Raw genomic sequence first — 20,910 nt, forward strand, 5'->3', positions numbered from 1 at the left:
GGTATTCTATTGTCTTTCATGTAAGATGTTTTAGATGTTCATACGCCAGTTTACAGTTATAACTGTGATATTCGGTACATCTTTACTGTCCTTCGCCGACATGTTTTACAATGATTATTATATGACGTTATAGCTTTAAATAGTCACAATATGGTTGGAATATTGCCGATGTGACTTATAATCTTAACTCGCTCACTCCCCTCGCCTCACTCCTTAGTTACATTACCGACAGTGAGTTCAGTTATTGAACGATTACAAAACAGATGTCGACACAATATTTGGTCCTAACTGGGGGAGCTACGTTTTATGAACACACACGCACAGTCTATCCATACAATGTTGTTTAGATGAACGCGCATAGTTCATCAATTCAAAGCACTTCACTGTTGAGAATAGCCACTGCCTGACAAAGAAAGGCCATATGTACAGCTGTATATCTGCCGCTCCTAACAAAATAAAGAAACTCCGCGTGTGTTTACATACCGGACATATGATTACAAGTATTGAATTACGGTTTAGAGAATCTTTCTGAAAGCGCTCGTTTTAGAATTGAGGTGAAATTGAGGTGGGGAATTGGGTTTAGCCACGTCGTGCTTGAGAATATTTCGCTCATATGACGACGATGCATGCGCGAGTGTATGTACCCGGTCCTTGTATTAGCCCAGACTTAAAGCTGGTTTTATAGTGCTAGCCCAGACTGAAGCTGGTTTTATAGTACTAGCCCACGGAATACCACGCCGCAGGTGAAGCATGAATACCCACTCAGACACATTATACTGACTCCGAGCCGACCACTACTTGTTTTGTACCCGGTAATGCCGAGAGCGCCAGGCGGGGACCAACAAAGTACCATATTTTAGCGTCTTTTTGGTATGACGCGGTCGGGGATCAGACCGCGACCTTCTCGCTCCAGGCGGACGCTCTAACCACTACACCACGGAGGCGGTTACGCACTTGTTGTTTTAGAACTTGACTCCAGGAACACCAGGTGACTCACACGAACCTGCTGAGATTGGCAGATTGCCCAACACATGCCAAAGGTGCATGGTACATGTACATGTTTCTTGTGCTTTGAAACTGAAACATAGGTTATTATCCTTGCGAAGGGGAGTTGGCACTGTGGTGGAGTGACTTTAGAGTGCTCCTTGCTTGTTCAGGGTGTTATCAGATTACAATACATATTTGCTGGAGTCGACAGAAAGTGTAAACAGTTGACCTGGAAATCTTAGCCGTGTGTTGCAAATACCTGTGTTGTTCAAACTGTCCACAATCGATAGAAATACAATTCTGACTGTGATGCTGTTAATCAGTTTCATATTCAAAATGAATGTTTTCATCAACCAGTGCCCCTAAACGCAATTTTATAAAGACATCGTATTATTTCATATTATTGTTCTTGTTGGTATTTGGGCGGTGGGGTAGCCTAGTGAAGTAAAAGCGTTCGCTCGTCACACCGCCGGAAGGGCTTGGGTTCGAATCCCCACATGGGTACAATATGTGAAGCCCATTTCTAGTGTCCCCGCCGTGATGTTGCTGGAATATTGCTAAAAGCGGCGCAAATCAAATTCAGTCAATCCAGTCAGTCTTGTTGTTAATAATCATAATATTCTCATCGACCGCCTCCATGGTGTAGTGATTAAGAGCGTCCGCCCGGAAGCGGGAAGGTCGCGGTTCGATCCCCTAACCGTCATACCAAAAGACGTTAAAATATGGTGCTTGATGGTCACTGCCTGGCGCTCGGCATTAATGGGTACAACAAAGGGACTGGTCGCCTCGGAGTCAGTATATAATGTGTCTGAGTGGGATATTAATGCTTCACTGCGGCATGGTATCTCCGTGGGCTAGCACTATAAAACCAGCTTCAGTCTGGGCTAGTACAAGCAGCCGCACATTACCCATACACACGCATGCACGTCGTTATATGAGCGAAATTTTCTCAAGCACGACGTTAAAACTCACCTCACATTAATAATCTCATCAATATTCAGAATGGTACATACATGTGTGGATACGGGGAGCTAGGCAGTGGTGATAGTAAAACCAGTGAGCGAATATATTATTTGTCTTTTCTTCAGGCCACCATTCCACAACGGGATTGCATGCAACTTACTATAATTAGAAAACAAAAACTGCATCAACAATGTCCATCAGGATACTCTATTCCAGAAATCAGAAGACATCTACGCATTCACAAAGGGTTTCTATAGCTGTACCAGTGAGATACTATGAAGATATTCCTAAAGCATATCGCCCATATGGAAAACAGGTGACGGAAGTTATGGATCAACACTCGGAAAACAAACTGTTTAAATGTCGAACCAGTGCGAGAAACGATTCTCAGATTGGCCAAAACCATTTCCTTTACTGACAAAGGACTCGGTCTTCAACATTGCCGACTATGGTGCAGCTGATGGTTCTACTGCCATGGCCATTTTCGGTGAGTTGCTGGCAACTCTGAAAGATCATCATGGCCCCAACACCCAGTTCAGGTGATCTATGAAGACTTTGAAATGAACGATTTCAATTCCCTCTTCAAACGTATGTCAGGAATCATCCCTGATCCACCGTCCTACCTCCTGGAAATGGACAATGTCTATGTTCTTGCTTCAGGGACAAACTTCTACAAGCAGTGTGTACCTTCAAACTCAATGCATTTCATGATGTCAATGACGTCTGTCCAGTGGTTGTCAAGGACTTCAACCACCTTCAAGAACTCGATTTACAAAGATGCCAAGAGTAGTACTGAGGAAACGGCTGCACTACACAAGCAAGCCGGAGTTGGACTGGGGAGACATTTTTACTGAGAAGAAGTAGAGAACTGAAACGGGAGGCTTACTTGTCGTAGGTACCGTTGCTGAGTTTGAGGACAGAAACACTGGAGAAAATAAATACACTATGTATTCCCTTGCGGGACTACTGAATGGGGTATGGAAGGAATACAGTGAATCTGGTAAAATCTCCAAAGAAGAGTTCGTCAATACAAATTTGTCCATTTGTTTGCGTAACATGGAGCAGATGACAAAACCATTCGATAACAAAACGTTACCCGTTTCAAGGTCAGGATTAACCCTCTTGTCAGCTGAAGCTGCAGTGAACCCTGATGTATTTTACAACAATTGGAGAGAGAAGAAGGACAAAGAAGGAATTGATGAAAGGGAGGAGTTTGCCAGGATGTATGTTTCTGCTCACAGGAACTGGAGCAACAGCACCTTCATGAATGGTCTCTCAGATTCCCGATCTCTGGAGGAGAAGGAGCAGATAGTTGATGGGCTGTACGACGACGTGAAGAAACGTATTTCGCTGATGAACCCCGAAATATTCAAGGACGATTGAGATTTATATATCTCGTGATCAGAAAGGAATAGTCATCTCAGAAGAAATGACGTGGAGGAAATCTTAACGGGCAGACATACCTTTCTGATAGCAATGAAACATCAATTAATTTGGTGTGACAATAGACTAAGGGAACTATATGAAACAGACCCCTGAATATCAGTGCTGACATTGTTTTTCACTGAAATAATCGAGTCCAGTGATCGAGTCAAAGTGATCAACATTATGATCATTAATCAATGTGTACATGTCTCAACCAAGTAAATGAACATGACCTGACGCCAAGCATGGGTTGATGAAGACCAATTCTAACCTGGATCTTCACGGGTCACAGAAGAATAGTATTTAACCTCATTTTGGAAATGTTTTATGCAGGTAATTGTAGGTAATTTTGCATTTTGCATCTGACCAATTTGATTATTTTTGTAGTTAATGTCGTTGTTTAACGATGTACTCTGCAATATTCCAGCCATATAGCGGCGGACTGTAAATAAATGAGTGTGGGACAGACAATTCAGTGATCAACATTATGAGCATCAATCAACATAATTGGGATACGATGGCACGCAACCAAACAAAAAGAGCGTGACAACCCCATCCTGTTGACGCCTCTCGACAAGCATGGGCTGCTGAAGACCAATTCTAGTCCGGATCTTCACGGGTCACAGATGTAAAGCCAGGAGGAGGGGGGAGATGCATTGTCTCTTCCTGCCTTGTCAGGTGTGATGATGGAACTATACACATGGGACAAATATCGCAGCACCTGTGTTTTCAAACCCACACAGAGCCTTTGAAAACTGGAATCATGATTATATGATTTGTATGATTACTGTTCTCATAGCTCGCTAACCTTGAAATTCAATTAATAAAGCGTTAACTCACCTGACCCATACTCTCATTGCTAAGAACGTTATCAATGTATAATCCAGCCGTCTCCGGTACATCCTTTATGTTTAGGCGTCTTCAAATTTATCTCCGGGTATATGTGTAATGCCCCTGTTTGTTGTTGGACTGGCCGTCCTGACCTCGCTAAAATAAATAAGCGTTCAAAATTAAATATTTGAGTTACTGTTACATTGACACAGTTGTCAGTGGAGTAGTAGAATACTTCGGTTGCCGTAATTCAATACCGGCAATGTCCTACTGCTGGGCCGTCTCTCCTCACTCTGATGAATAAATGAGTCTATTTTTCAGAATATGGTCACATATGGTTAGATTATACATTAAACGATTCTGTAGGTACAGTTGGACATATCGTCAAAATGGACAGCACTAAGACTAAAGCTTGAACATGCAAGAAGTGCCTGGGATACGTCCCTGTATATGCCCTCCTGAGAGGGCAGGTACGTACGTCCAAAAACAATCAAAGTCAATTAAAAATCGCCACATTTTAATCGTAGAATATGTGTATTTTAATGTATGGCTAGACTATTATAAATTGCTAACAGCTGAAGGGATGAATCCAGCTGGGGCCCATGCAGGAAGCAAATGTACTGTAAGTCCCCATGGTCCTTAGTATGGTGATCTACCTTCAGTTTGTTGGCGATCTATAGCTGGCCGGTTTTATATTGTATTGTCGTGTATAGTTAAAATGTTTTAGATTTAGTCATTAGTTTTAAATTTCTATCTGTGTCCTTCGTTGACAGTTTGTTTTTATAATTTACCTTGATTAATATTAATCTATAACTTGGATTTAGTCACGATATGGCTTTGAAATTTTAACTCACTCACTCACTCACTCACGCCCCAGAGTATGCTTGAGGGAATGATGTCTGCGATGACACATTTACACGTGTCTACTGCAAGTCTGAATCAAGGATAGTTATCACCGGTACCTCACCCATGGCGGGAAATATCCCGTGAGAAAACGAGTGGAGAAAACCACCGCACCCTGCCCGTGTAACAATTGAAGGTCCTTTTTCAGGACCATGGAACTCTCTTAGAACATAGAGTTTGACAATGCAATATTGAAAGTTCATTCAATTCTCTACACATACGTATTTGTATATTATTTGTAACTTTTTAATCCATTGTGCAATTTGAAAAACAAAACACCGATGTGTCGGCTGTTCAACAGTATGCTATTTGAGAGAAATTCAGATATACCATCATTTTTGTGCTCCGTTTGTGACAAAACTGTGAAACCGTGCAGAGTTTAACTAGGACTGAATTGTCCTGGCTAAATTCACTCACTCACTAACTTGATAGCATTGTACATAAAAAATATTGAATGTTCAAAGCAGAAACTGTTTGGGCCAAGACAGTAAAACTGATCAACTTACCCCCTTTCACTATGCCCTCGATAGAAATGCTGCAATATATGATTTGGATTGCAGTTCCGGGTTGCCCTTCGGGATGTCATGAAATGAACCTACGTCCTGGCACCTTCGCTTCAATGAGAGGATTTTGTGTAGTTCCCTCAGCATTGTTAAAGGATTCGGTTTGCGTCGTAAACGTCTCCATTTTATTAATTAGGCGATCTTACCTGTGGTCTGGCGTTATCGTTTTGACACGTCAATCCAGGACCCTTCTGCCACAAAAACGGTAAAGCGTTAAACATTTGGTCTCGGTAACCCAGAGCATTCAATTTCCCCTCAATCACAATGACTCACGTCACATGTTATCTTAGCCCAGATCATAACGCCTTACACCTCCAAAATACGACCAGAGAACTGAAAGAGTTGTGCACATTCAGGTTGTGTTTTGTGATTTTACGCAAAAGATCTTTATTTTTATTTCATATATTTTTATGAACGAACGTGAAACTCTGGTAACGTCTTTTTCTCGAAAATTATCGAAGGGCTTGTTTATTTATACACTTAAGACAAGTACACTTGATGTGTGGGTGTGGGAGAAGAGGTATTTTAACAAGCTTGGATTCGACTATAATGTCACTGTCATCTGCTATACTGTCGTATTGTGATGCACAATGTGTAGTTGTTGGCTGACGAGATATGCAAGTTACCAGGTATGACAAATATATCGAAGAATGTTACGTTTTCGCTCATGGAAATATAGCAATAGTCATAAATATCTGTGGGACATTCTTACCACGGTTGCCTCGAAGATCGACAAGGTTGGATGATGCGACCGACTTGTTAAAGGACCCTCATCTTCGTCATTGTCATCGCTTCCATACCGTGACTTCCATGTTCAGGAAACCTTCGACTGGGTTCACAAGTGTATGGTTTGGCCTTGTCTGAAAGAGTACTTCCATGGAATCAGACGTTTCATTGGAGGCCATAGCTTCTCACCATAAAAGGTCACTAGACATTTTTTTCCGTTTTGACAACACATAGGATCAGGTAGCCTTTGTTAATCATAATCTAAGGGGGATAAACCTGACCCGTTCAATTTTGAAAACACAGCAGATTGTCATTTTAAGACGTGTTAATACTTCGCAAAACAGCATTAATGTCTTTCAGTAAAATATTAATCACAATATTTTTAGCAACCAAATGCTTTATACCAAAGCTGTTAACTTTGAAAACACAATAGATTGTTATTTTCACACGTGTTTAGGTTTCTAGCTTTCGAAAAGGTAAAATAGAAATTGTCGATTAAACTAAATAATTACTCATCACAGTTTTGCTGTGATTCATGAAAAAATAAACATTGAGTTTTGTGCGTACATTCCCCCTTAAACTCAACATTAATGTCCTTCAGTAAAATATGATCCATAATATTGTTTGAGGAACCACATGCATCAAACCAAAGCTGTTGAAATTTGCACAGTTTCAACAAAATTTAATGATCTTCCTCGAATAATTTTCTCTGACTGTTTTCACATTGCCCCTTCGTTGAAGCATTTACACCAAAGTAACACAAGCACTAACAAACGGGATTATATGTGGCCCGTTATCACCTCATCAGAAAAGAGACTACATTGTAACACAGACTATACATAACAAGAATATCAAAGGCTTTCCTTGCAGAAACATTTGTATAGTTTACTCCAAACGGTTATATAAAAGTATTATTTTATACACGCACCTATAAGGATACATACAGGTTGTGTGATTGTAACTGATAACCTGTAACACTGTAAACACAAGGTTGTGTGATTGTAACTGATAATCTGTAACACTGTAAACACAAGGTTGTGTGATTGTAACTGATAACCTGTAACACTGTAAACACAAGGTTGTGTGATTGTAACTGATAACCTGTAACACTGTAAACACAAGGTTGTGTGATTGTAACTGATAATCTGTAACACTGTAAACACAAGGTTGTGTGATTGTAACTGATAACCTGTAACACTGTAAACACAAGGTTGTGTGATTGTAAATGATAACCTGTAACACTGTAAACACAAGGTTGTGTGATTGTAACTGATAATCTGTAACACTGTAAACACAAGGTTGTGTAATTGTAACTGATAACCTGTAACACTGTAAACACAAGGTTGTGTGATTGTAACTGATAATCTGTAACACTGTAAACACAAGGTTGTGTGATTGTAACTGATAATCTGCTTCAAATGAAAATGCTGTTAAACACATCCTGGTTCATAAAACTCCATGGGTGTGGTCGCCGTATTAATCTTTTCATCCAGTGGTTAATACTAAGGGCGTCTGTCAACGTTTACATAAGGGTAACATTGCATGTTTATCACAAAGGTATGTTTCTGTTTACAATGTCCTCATTTTCACAGTAATTGAACTGATTTGAAGGCTTGGAGAATTTCTTACACCCAACTACTTAAGAAGGGCCGAACATATTCACCACATAATTAAAACCCAACATCAACATGTTCATATTTGTGAGTGAAGATTCACTGTACAAAGATCATTTTTGAAACTCGGAATAAATATTGTACGTTTGATATTCCTTTTGCCCTGAAATACGTTATATTTTAATAAACTGTGTTACTCTGCTACCTGAACATGTACTCCTACTGTCTTGTAAGTTTACTGAATGCTTCTCAGCTGCCACCGAATCCACACCGGAAGCTTACAAGTTTTTAAAAATAGTCTCCAAAATATCATATATACAGGTTTTCGTTAGTAGGCACATAGATAGGGCATGTTTAAGTTCCAATGAATCAAAAGTTTTAGTTTGTGAGACAGTCTTCATAGATTGCTCCATCTGAAAGAAAGGGAATCGTCTTGTAGAATATGTAGGATGTACTTTCTATCTTCGCGTACTTTGTATCCTTGCGTAATAAATATTTACCAGGTGTTAGACTGGGTCTCCTTTCATGAAGCAACCTTTACTAAGGTTAACCTTAACTGCCATTCTTTAACATTGCACAAAGGTTACCTTCGTGACTTACGATCACCTTAGTCTCCAGCAGCCACATGAACGAATGTGAATTGACCCACACAATGAGACACAATGTAATTTTAATGTTTAAATTGTGCTTGTTTATTGTTTAGCGCTGCGCTGAACAATATTCCAGGTATATGACGGCGGGCTGTAAATAATTAAGTCTGGATCAGAAACAGATAGCGTATAACACTTCCTGGATGACACACACACCAAGGCAAGTTAAATGATCACCTGGACCAAGTAGGTTCATCGGGCAGCAAATTTGATATTTTCCTGCAAAATTTGTCGACCATGTACATTTCTGTAACTGCATGGAATGGTGTAACTTGAAGAAAATACTTTGTGCATTCATGATGTATGACTCAATTTTCAATCGTCATAAACGGAGTACACCTTCGATCTCGACTGTTGTGACATTTGGAGATCAATACTGGATCGGTAGGAATACGGATCGATACATAAAGACCTCCTGAAGGTTGAGGTCATGTCTCTTGTTAAACGTTCTTCGATATTATTGGGTGGCTCTGAAGCTTAGTGCGTATATTGAAACAAAATGAGGCGGTTTCACGGGTCTCTTCAATTTTCTTTGTCACGTGGGTAAATGAGTGGATGCGCATGAGCTACTTGACCACTTTGATTGGTAGTGTACCTAGACGCATTCGGTCGTATAGCAGGGCAAGGCACCGAAAAGACACTTAGAGAATCATATCTCAACATATTCATTTCAGTAAAGCTTCTTTATACACATGTATTAGATATTTGTCGAAACAACTTTCTCAATAATTCCTAAGAACACTATAGGGTGCTAAGCGCTTACAAGAAATACGTACCTTTGACTGAGACGTACACGTCCCCTGTGTGGTGTCGTTCCTGATGACTCCATATTCATGTAGGACACTCGCTCCATGTTGCAGTGTTGTATAGGGCCTTTCATCAAGCACTTCTGCAAAATAACGTTTCATATTGACACACTAATACTGTATTTGATAAATAAATACTGTACAAAAGCTGTATAATATGTATTAATTAATTAGATTGACTTATCATAATAGGTCCACATGTATGGCGCTGAATTCCACGCCGCACGGGCATGCTCTAAGCGCATGGAACTTAATGGACATTATTACTTCGGATAACCCTGTGAGGTGCCATATGTCTTATCCTGCTGGGAACGCAATAACTGCTGTGTTAACATATGTAATTTGGAAAAAACTCGCATGCCTAAGGTGATACCACATGTGCTTCATTGTGGGGCAGGACTGAATTGCATGCCCGAGGCGTTAACATATTATTACCCGGTTAATGCTAACATACATATGACTTGTCCCCCAGGGTGCCCATTCTCTACTGGTTGAACAGAGGAAATTTATGAAGAAATTTACATGACTAGGGAGGGAGACGTGTGTTACATGTGCTTCGAATTCGTTGTGGGGCAGGACAGAAGCCCCAAAACGTCTCAGAACTCAGTCTGCCAAACACAATCACCCTACCAAGAAATCTCATTGACCAACGTTACTTAACTGATTTCGGACTTGAGATCTTTACACAAGGCCACACACCGCCATTATCATAAAACCTTTCGTTCTCACACACATGGCCTGATAAATACTCTCAGTAAAGTGTAAGCATTACATTTGAAAATGCTCAAATTGTGCTGAAAGTGCCTCTTTAAACCTTCTTGATTTCACTTCATGTGTGGAAAGTATTGTGTTCTCTGAGGAAAGAAATGATGAAATACGTTTTTGCACGTCTTCCTGCTCCATCTTCTCCTGTATATGACCACACCAATCACAGTCCCAGCGATCAGCAACAACCCAAAGACGACACACACAACTACCACTACAGTATTGTCTGAAAGAAAAAAACTTGAATCTTAAGATTTTCACTTAATATCGAACAAATGCCACATTTCTGGTGTCCCCCGCCTTGATAATCCTGGAATGTTGCAAAAGCAAAACGCGGCGTAAAACTAAACACCCTCACTCACTAACAAATGACGGATGCAATATGCACACGCCTCACAATAATCATTATCAGTTGACGATGGTGTATTAAATTCAAAACATAAACTACTTTTAAGATGTGTGTTGTGGATATATTGTTAATAGAAACTAGTGCTCAAAAGAAGCTATACACCACAAAAGATTGCATAAAATTCACTGTTAATATATTAAACTAGTGTTCAAAAGAAACTATGAACCACAAAAGGTTGCATAAAAAAATCACAAAAAAAATAGAAATAAAGTGATAAAACCATACTGAGCTATGTGACACACGTACAGACACATCCTTACCGGGAACACACGTACAGACATATCCTTACCGGGAACACACGTACAGACACATCCGTACCGGGAACACACGTACAGACATATCCTTACCGGGAACACACGTACAGACACATCCTTACCGGGAACACACGTACAGACATATCCTTACCGGGAACACACGTACAGACACATCCTTACCGGGAACACACGTACAGACATATCCTTACCGGGAAACACACGTACAGACACATCCTTACCGGGGAACACACGTACAGACATATCCTTACCGGGAACACACGTACAGACATATCCTTACCGGGAACACACGTACAGACATATCCTTACCGGGAACACACGTACAGACATATCCTTACCGGGAACACACGTACAGACACATCCTCTCCGGGAACACACGTACAGACACATCCTTACCGGGAACACACGTACAGACACATCCTTACCGGGAACACACGTACAGACACATCCTTACCGGGAACACACGTACAGACATATCCTTACCGGGAACACACGTACAGACATATCCTTACCGGGAACACACGTACAGGCATATCCTTACCGGAACACACGTACAGACATATCCTTACCGGGAACACACGTACAGACACATCCTTACCGGGAACACACGTACAGGCATATCCTTACCGGGAACACACGTACAGACATATCCTTACCGGGAGGACACGTACAGACATATCCTTACCGGGAACACGCGTACAGACATATCCTTACCGGGAACACACGCGTACAGACACATCCTTACCGGGAACACACGTACAGACATATCCTTACCGGGAACACGCGTACAGACATATCCTTACCGGGAACACACGTACAGACACATCCTTACCAGGAACACACACGTACAGACATATCCTTACCGGGAACACACGTACAGACATATCCTTACCGGGAACACGCGTACAGACACATCCTTACCGGGAACACACGTACAGACATATTATCCTTACCGGGAACACGCGTACAGACAGATCCTTACCGGGAAACACACGTACAGGCATATCCTTACCGGGAACACACGTACAGACATATCCTTACCGGGAACACGCGTACAGACAGATCCTTTCCGGGAACACGCGTACAGGCATTATCCTTACCGGGAACACACGTACAGACACATTGGTGCAAAAGTTCAGACTTTGATACCATGTGTCTTTCACTGTCAGTCAACATATGTTTATAGATGTTTTATTGTATTTTCAAGTTTGGTCAAACATAGTGTATACTTTCCTTTGAGCACTATATGCCATCATTTATAGAAGCCACTCAAATCTGATATAAATTATAAAATAAAATGATTTTACAACAATGTCATGGAGAATATTTCACATCCTGATTTTGTACACACCCATTCTGTAATTTATTTTTATGTGATTTCTTCTTTATTCATATAAATAAACTCAAAAGCAAAAAATGCTGTCGGAAATCTAAGATAAATATTGAACAATTTTCAACTACTGTAGAAAGGACAAACGTGAAGGTTAAATTCTACAGGTGTAATTCAGACGTATGTGCCTCCTGCAAGGTTGAGCTGACAACGGCGTAAGTGTCACTGAGCGTATCTGAGAACATAAAATACGTCACACACATAAAGCTGTGCAGCAAATGTTCTCCTTCTAGCGGTGTCACCTACAAAATATTAGACATCAAAGCAATGTTACCATGACTGTTTGAAGTTTTAACCGCTTTGTTACTGAGAACAAGAAGCGGTCATATAAAATGACATATATTATATACAGTGAACTACTGCGACAAATGGCGAATGAAATGCTATTTTTGGAGTGGAAATATTTTCCTGTGGATGAGATGATTGAAAGAAAGATGTCATGAGAACTGAAATACAATGTAAACATGTAAATAACATAAGCAATATATTGCATCATGAAGCTGAATCTGAAATAGAATTTGAAAGTGCAACATTTTGTTTTGATAATAAGTTCAACGCATAACAAAATAAAGCATACGAAGTTAAAAATAAAACATATGATGGTGCCCGTGCAAAGATGTAAACTTCTTTAATTAACGATTTAGTTGTGACCACAAACAGGTCACAGTACATAACACGACAGAGTCACACTCATAGTACAATCGTAATTATAGAAAACAGTATAGTCACAGCACATCGCATGACGGATGTGTAGTTACAGCACATCATATGATAGATATAATGTTACATGACAGAAGTATATCGTCACAGCACATCGCATGACAGAGGTGTAGTTACAGCACATCATATGATAGATATAATGTCACATGACAGAAGTATATCGTCACAGCACATCGCATGACAGAGGTGTAGCTACAGCTCATCATATGATAGATATAATGTCACATGACAGAAGTATATCGTCACAGCACAGCACATGACAGACCTGATATGAAGAGACATGACAGACATGTGACTGACACATGACTACAGTTAACAGGTCAACATACCTGGAGGTCCTGGTCTAACAGCGTCAGTATTTCCAGGAGAAGGTCTTTGTGTACTCGTAGCTGTTGTAGTGGGAGGGGATGTGGTTGTAGCAACTGCAGATGTTGGTGAAGAGAGAGACAGACAGAGAGGAATACATGCATTAGTTCAGTCACAGTTAGATGATCATGCTCGTGCAAAGATATACAAGCTCATTCCTACAACAACTTCAGATATATATCTGCCATATCAGTACCTTATTCATCCTGCTATATAGCACTTTAAAGCCTCGGCTGCTACAATCTCATGTGCATTTGTAAATAAATAAGGATTTACTTTACTTCAGCAAGTAATAAACTTCGAACATGAAAAATGTCACGTTTCGAAATCAGGGCTCAAATCTGCAGTCCCAGATTGATCCTGATTAATACTATTGACCACAGTACAAGCAAGGTACATACACAAACTATTAAGGATGAGTAATATTCTTGATATTATGATTCAGACGTCTACAGTGCTGTGGAAGCAATAAATATTCAAAAGGGTCTCTCAGGTCATATACCGGTAATATACCACAACCTTCTCCAACCTAGGCAACAAATTGTCTGTCTAATTAATAAGAATATCACTTTGTCCAGAATAACTCAGGATCTTCCAGAAAGGTCCTTAAGTGAGTAATTTGTTTCAGAACTGATATCAAATATATAACAAAACCAGTAGTCTGTACTCACCAACATTGATGTTGAGGGACTTTGATGCAGTAGTGTACGTCACACCCCCAACAACATTGGTGGCCAAACATGTGTATGTTCCAGAATCTTCAATTTGTATATTAGAAAGTCTCAATTCATCGCCAGGTGATGTGGAATTATCCTCTCCTTCTTCTGCCAGGTGTAGGTCGCTGGTGGGTTGGTAACAGCGTTACACTTCAGGCATTGACGGTGTCGCCTGACAGTGTGTGTGTCCCCTGGATGGGTTGAGCTGACATCGGGGTCACTGTCACTGAAACGGCGTATCTGAAAGCATAAACTGCCTCAACACTGACGACATCGATGTATGGAGCTTAAACAATTTGTTTGCTGTTTCACGCCTCTGTTAGCAATAATCAAGCTATATTGGTTGCAAAATAATTGAGTCTGACCAGATTAATCCTAGTGATCAACAGTATAAATTATAGATCTAAACAATTGGGATGCAAAGACTGAATCAACAAATTCAGCGAGCTCTGAATACCCACCCACCCACTCACATTCTGTTTTTATTCGTTTTAAATTCAACATTCACAGAACGAAGTCTTATCAAAAGCACGCCAGCTGGGTGGTTTCAAAAACAACAGTTAAAACATTACTGAACTTGTCAGGAGATCTCGAGTCACATACATTACTTGGTGAAGTATAATAAACATATCCCCTTCTTGATATATATTTGCTTACAGAAAACTGTCATGGTGTCAGTTTGCCAACATGTAGAGCTGCATTTGTCGGATCCCGTAGGCGTTGGGATTGTAGAGTGGTTTGGCAGGCACATCTGATGATCATCCCATTGTCCAGTCTGCTGACATTCAGAGTGAGCTGACGTATTCGTTCAGAGGTGCAAGTTCCTGACTTGGATAGGAGGATTTAGTCTGGCCAGACTGGTAATGACCGTAAAGGTGTTGCCACGGTACCGGAACCACAGGAAGTCTCCGGCAGGTTTTCCAACAGCCCCTGGCACCGGAACTCAACCTGCTGCCCTTCCCTGTAGCCAGTGCTAGTTTTGGAGGAGACGGTGCTATGGCTGGTCTCCCCTGGCTCAGCTGCAATGGAACACAAAGTATTCCCACTTATACCAAGATCACGAAGTTTCCTGTAAATTGTAAAACATGTTTTATTTCCGGGTTGATACAATTTTGGAACCAAGTTGTGCGGATTGATGGGTTTAAAAATGATTATTCCATTCACAACGGGTTACGAATTTCGTGTAAACATGTCTCAAGTTTCTGTTCTAAATGATCTGCACAGAACAAGGTTGGGCTAAAAAGGAAACACACTGTGAAAACATGTTGGTGTGTTGCTGTACATTTCACTCATGCAAACCAGATTGAAAGTTGTTCTGCTTATTGCTTTAAACTTAATTAAACATTTTCGCCTTTGTGCAGCTCTGTTTCACATGCGGGCTTCTGTCACGTTAGGAACGTGCAATCAGCATGTTGGATGTCGGAACAACACAGTGCATTGTGGAACGACCTCTTGACGTAAAACGTTGATGACAGAGGTCGATCTAGTCGACCAAGAACGACAATTGGCGCACAAGACTCTTTCATCTTACGTTACGGAACTGTGCCAAAGGTCCCTTCAAATTGGTGATGTCCCTTGACAGAGCTACGAGGATTAGAGTGAGTGAATAGGCGATTCGTAATCGGCAGCATAGATGGAAACTGCACACCTGACGTCCACGTGTTGCCATTACTGCAAGACATCGTTGATGTCAAGAGCAGTAGCACTGGGCCAATCGTGGTTTGCAAAACTCTTATGTTTTCCATCGAATCCAGGTTTACTCTGGACTACTTCAAGAGGCACAACAGAGTGTAGCGTAAAATGGAATGAGCGTTTTCCTGCCGTTATACAGACAATGGTAGATGTGCGTCTGTTTGCGCTCCTATTCGGACGTCATTTTGTTTTAAGGATACCAACACGTGTATTTCAGTATAGAAGTCAACACGACTGCCAAATACACGGTTCGAATTTGAATTTTCAACGCTGGATCAACCTACATCACTACATCTCATTTCCTCTTTCACGATGTTGGTGCTGCGCGAAATTACAGTATTTTGTAGTGCTCATTAATAAGCCCAGGGCACAGTGATGTCAGAAAACATATTCGTCCTGACTATCAAAAGTGTGTCGCAGTTCAAAACCACTGACGAATCCCATTATCGCATATAATTGGCAAGAGTTTTAGTTAAATGCGATATATATACGAGTTTTAGCAAACAAAACGGCATCTGAAATGGACGGGTGCAGTAATTATTCGCAACAGGGTTGAATACATTACAGTTGGAATGGATGCAGAGACTGCATATATGTTTTTCATCTGAGTCATAAGTTAGATCGACGACAACTACAAATATACATCCTTTTAAATATCTCAAAAAAATGTAAGATAAAAATTTGTATTGTTTAATTATGAGTGAGTGCGTTTAGTTTTTACGCCGCACTCAGAAATATTCCAAGCTATATGGCGGCGGTCTGTAAATAATCGAATCTGGAACAGACAATCCAGTGATCAACATCATGAGCATCGTCCTACGCATTTGGGATACTTTATGACATGTACTAAGTCAACCAAGTCAGCGAGCTCGACCACCCTGATCGCGTTAGTCCCCTCTCTTACGACAAGCATGGGTTGCTGAAGACCAATTCTACCCCGGATCTTCACGGATGGATTGTTCAACGAATCTAGATGACATGCGTGTCGTAAACGCTTCCTTTAAGCGTTATACGGAAATCAACACCTTTACCCAGCAAGAGAAGATCCATCTCTGCTTCTTCTGGAAGCAGCCGTGTCAGCAATTGTTTGGTAAGCAGCAGCAGTACACTTGTAAGCTGCCCTCATCCTCTCACATTCAACACGATCAAATCGCACAGTTGTAGGGAATTACTGGATAAATCACAAGATAAGATGAGAGTTGTCCGATCTCTAAAATCCTGTGTAACACTTCTCATCATAGAGTGATGAGCTTGCAGATGGTCTGTAAGTTGCAATGTCTGTGAAACCTGGGTCTGCAGCTCTCTGCCTACTCATGGTTATTGAAAAGTGTTTCTCCTGTTAAGTAACGACATAGTCACACTTGGACAGTCACAGGGTTGGGTCCTATAGTCCCCTGGGTCTCATCTTTTGTTGTCAGTGTTAGTCCATACACATAAGAAATACCTGGAAAGGAAATGTTTGTAATTTTAACTGTTATAAACACCTGAACTCACCCCGTGACAGTTGCCCTGCCTTTTATACTGAAAACTTAAAAGTGTAAACCCAAGAAAAGGGACGAACATTTCTATTTAGATTTGTACTTTTAAGTAACAGCAGAACCTCATCTCTCTTTACATCTGACAGTCTCCCAAATTAGGCTGTTAATATGATAATAATATCTGAATCACTTGTGCGCGCTCAGTGCGCTAACTCGTTACAACTCCAACCTGCCTGTGAGGCACTCACTAAATATTGATGAACAGAGGCAATTTTTAATTCACTTGCCTGGGGCGAGACCATATATGTGTCACATGTGCTTCGTTGTGGGGCAGGACAGCAGTCCAAGAAACTATCATAAGTCTATATATAGCTGCGAAGCCCGGCCACCCATCCAAGGACTCTCCTCGATCAACGCTGCTTAACTTCAACTGATTTGTGATTAGGGACTCTATGCACAGGATCACACACCACCAGATTTAACTCTATCCATTTACTTGTGTTCGGTTAGATGACACAGTTTTGCTTCCATAATAGGGGAAACACCAGTAAGTAATGTTGAAATTCCACACCTTGGGCGTAAGGACAAAAGTTTATGTACATAGGTTTTTCTATATTCTATAAAACACCAGGCGTGTATCTTTTGGTACATCAGTTTAGTTGCTCATGCAGTCAAACAGACCATTTACCTGTCCTACCTTCCTCTGCTGTGATATTGTTACATTTCTTCACTCACTCTTATATATCTATCACTTATATGCTATAACTTGTGGGTATAATTCATAACTGTTACAGAACAGGTCAACTGGGCCAAGAAAAATAATATAAATGTACAAATGAAAAGCTGTGTTTGACAAAAGCTCGCACTTGATTTTACGCAATCATTCGTGATAACCAACATTCAAATCTGTTTACCTTTACAATTCATGATTGAAAATAAATGTCAGGAAAACACAGGTACATTAAGCTTAAAATCGTTTGATCGTGATTATTTGACATGTATTAAGCTTTGTTTTATGTACATAGGACAAACCGAAAAAAAAACACAAACAAAGAATAAAATAAAGAAACTAGCAAACAACAAAGGTAATACCATCCATCGTTACTTCTTTTCATGTGAATAAAATCAATTCCATCGACCCCAAATAAAACACAAAAATGTAAAACAAATAACACGTATGCGATAATGAAAACACGCAGTGGAGTTTTCTGTGAATACAATCAACTTAAGACATCTCCCAACCTGCAAAAATACAAACAAATATAAAAAATACTTTATGATGATGTAACAACGTGGTGGGATTTCGTGTGTGAACACAAAACTCCTACCCCACCCCCACACCTACTCCTACCCTACCCCTAACACTGCCCACCACACCCACATCTACCCTACCCCCACACCTACTCCTACCCCACACCGACCCTACCCCCACAATCCACACTCCTACTCCCACACCCTACTCCACACCCACACCCACCCGACACCCACACACCTACACCTACACCTACCCTACCCCCAAACACAATATAAAAAAATACTTATGATGATGTAACAACGTGGTGGGATTCTGTGTGAACACATAACTCCTAACTCCTACTCCCCCACACTCCTACCCTACCCTACCCCAACACCCACCCACACCCACATCTACCCTACTCCCCCACACCTACCCCTACCCCCATACCCACCCTACCCCCCATTACACCTACCCACACTCCACACACCTACCTCCTACACCCACACCTACCCCACTCCACTACCCCACACACCCACACCCACACCTACCCCTACCCCACACCTCCCCCCTACCCCCACACCTACACCTACCCTACCCCCACACCTACCCACACCCACACTTACCCTACCCCTACACCTACCCCCTACTCCCCACACCCACACCTACCCTACCCCCACACCTACCCTACTACCCCACACCTACACCTACCCTACCCCCAACACCTACACCTACCCTACCCTCTACACCCACCCTACCCCCACCCCCACACCTACATTACCCTACACTACACCTACCATACCCCCACACCTACACCTACTCCTACCCCCACACCTACCCTACCTCACACCTACCCACACCCGCACCTACCCTACCCCCACACCCCTACCCCCACACCTACCCTACCCTACCCCCACACCCACCACCTCTACCCTACCCCCACACCTACACCTACCCTACCCCTACACCTACCTACACCCACACCTACCCTGGCACCCTGCACCCACAACCCTACCCTACCCTACCCCCACTCCTACACCTACCCTACGCCCACACCTACCCACACCCAAACCTACCCTGCCCCCACACCTACACCTACCCTACCCCCACACCTACCGACACCCACATGCCCGCAGGCTAATAGTATAAGCGGATATTTTCACAAAAATGTTAATGGTTATGTTCTTCAGCGCATAATTTGACAGCGCATGCGTAAGTCGATTAATATGAATATATTAATATCGACAGCGCAGCGTTCATGCTATGAGCATTCACGCTAATGATGATAATATTAGTTACTTTGTATTGCGCTTTTTCATGTGCAATATCTTGCACAAAGCGGAGCAAGGGAAACACGTGGTGGGGCGTGGTGGTGGGGGTGTTGGAACTTCATTAGAGGAGGAGAACTATGGAAGTTTAAGGAGAAAAACAAAAATAAATCAATATACTGCCGGGAGGAAGACTAGTCCTATCTGTTTTAAACACGCTTGGTTATTGATACAACTGCCTACGAACAACTCAACCTTACGTTTCACGCTAAGGTAATTGCCCAAATATCTGGACTCGACTCCACGAACCTTAGACTAAGGTTGGGCTTCTCTGTATGACCTAAGAGAATGACCTAGCTTCTTGCCCTTCTACACTGTCAGTGAGTTACAGCAGGTCATTAGGTACAGCCGCCGTACTTCCGTGTAAGACAGGCGTCAAGCTTTAACAAGTGTTCCACTGCAGTCACTCGCCGGACTGGTTATGAAACCTGGCGACCTAGCTGGTAAGTGTCATCGACTTGATAACAATCCTGCGTGTGAACATTGTCAACGAAAAATGGGGAACATGACAAAAAAAGTGAACAAATAATTCGAGTATTATCAAAAGCGAAAAATATGTTATTTGGTATGAGGAACACGTTCTTCATCATAATCGTATACTTGGTGAAACAGAGTAGAGGTCATGGTCGCGAAAACGCAACTCGTTGTTATGTCACAATAGATAACTTACCGACTGAAATAAGTCCTATCGTGAAGAGCCACCCTGTGATTGTCGCTGCCCGTGTCATGACTTCAACAATGAACAGAATTCACTACAGAACTTGATGTCGATCTGATCATAAAAAAGGTCTCGATTATTCATCGTTAAAAGAAACACGTCAGAAGGTCCACCCGCTGACGACGTGAAGGCCACTTTGTAACTGTGCACGCCAGCGAAAAATGTATATCCTGTTTGACCTGAAACAACATCAGGAAGAATAAAAACAGTACCTGTCGACAAGGATCCAATTTGGTTATGTTTTGTTTGTTGTTTAACGCCGCACTCAGCAATATTCCAGGTGAGGTATTCCCGTAAGTAGAAGTTTGTTGTTGCAGTAGTATCTCCTTGATTGTTGTGTTGGTGTTGTTATGAG

The 20,910-nt window shown here is 41.5% G+C and overlaps 1 protein-coding gene across 1 annotated transcript; it reads right to left on the reverse strand.

The window, feature by feature from the left end:
• Positions 1-8,762: 8,762 nt before the first annotated feature.
• LOC124269516 lies at positions 8,763-20,709 on the reverse strand. Its single transcript, XM_046704544.1, has 5 exons — positions 20,508-20,709; positions 13,353-13,445; positions 10,352-10,458; positions 9,438-9,554; positions 8,763-8,768 (listed from the first exon to the last, which is right to left on the reverse strand). Exons 1-5 carry the CDS (start codon positions 20,563-20,565, stop codon positions 8,763-8,765), a joined length of 381 nt encoding a protein of 126 aa, XP_046560500.1. The 5' UTR covers positions 20,566-20,709.
• Between the last annotated feature and the right edge of the window lie 201 nt (positions 20,710-20,910).

Source organism: Haliotis rubra, unplaced genomic scaffold, assembly GCF_003918875.1.
Source record: "Haliotis rubra isolate DU_JTF1 unplaced genomic scaffold, ASM391887v1 Scf1450, whole genome shotgun sequence".
Taxonomy (NCBI): domain Eukaryota; kingdom Metazoa; phylum Mollusca; class Gastropoda; order Lepetellida; family Haliotidae; genus Haliotis; species Haliotis rubra.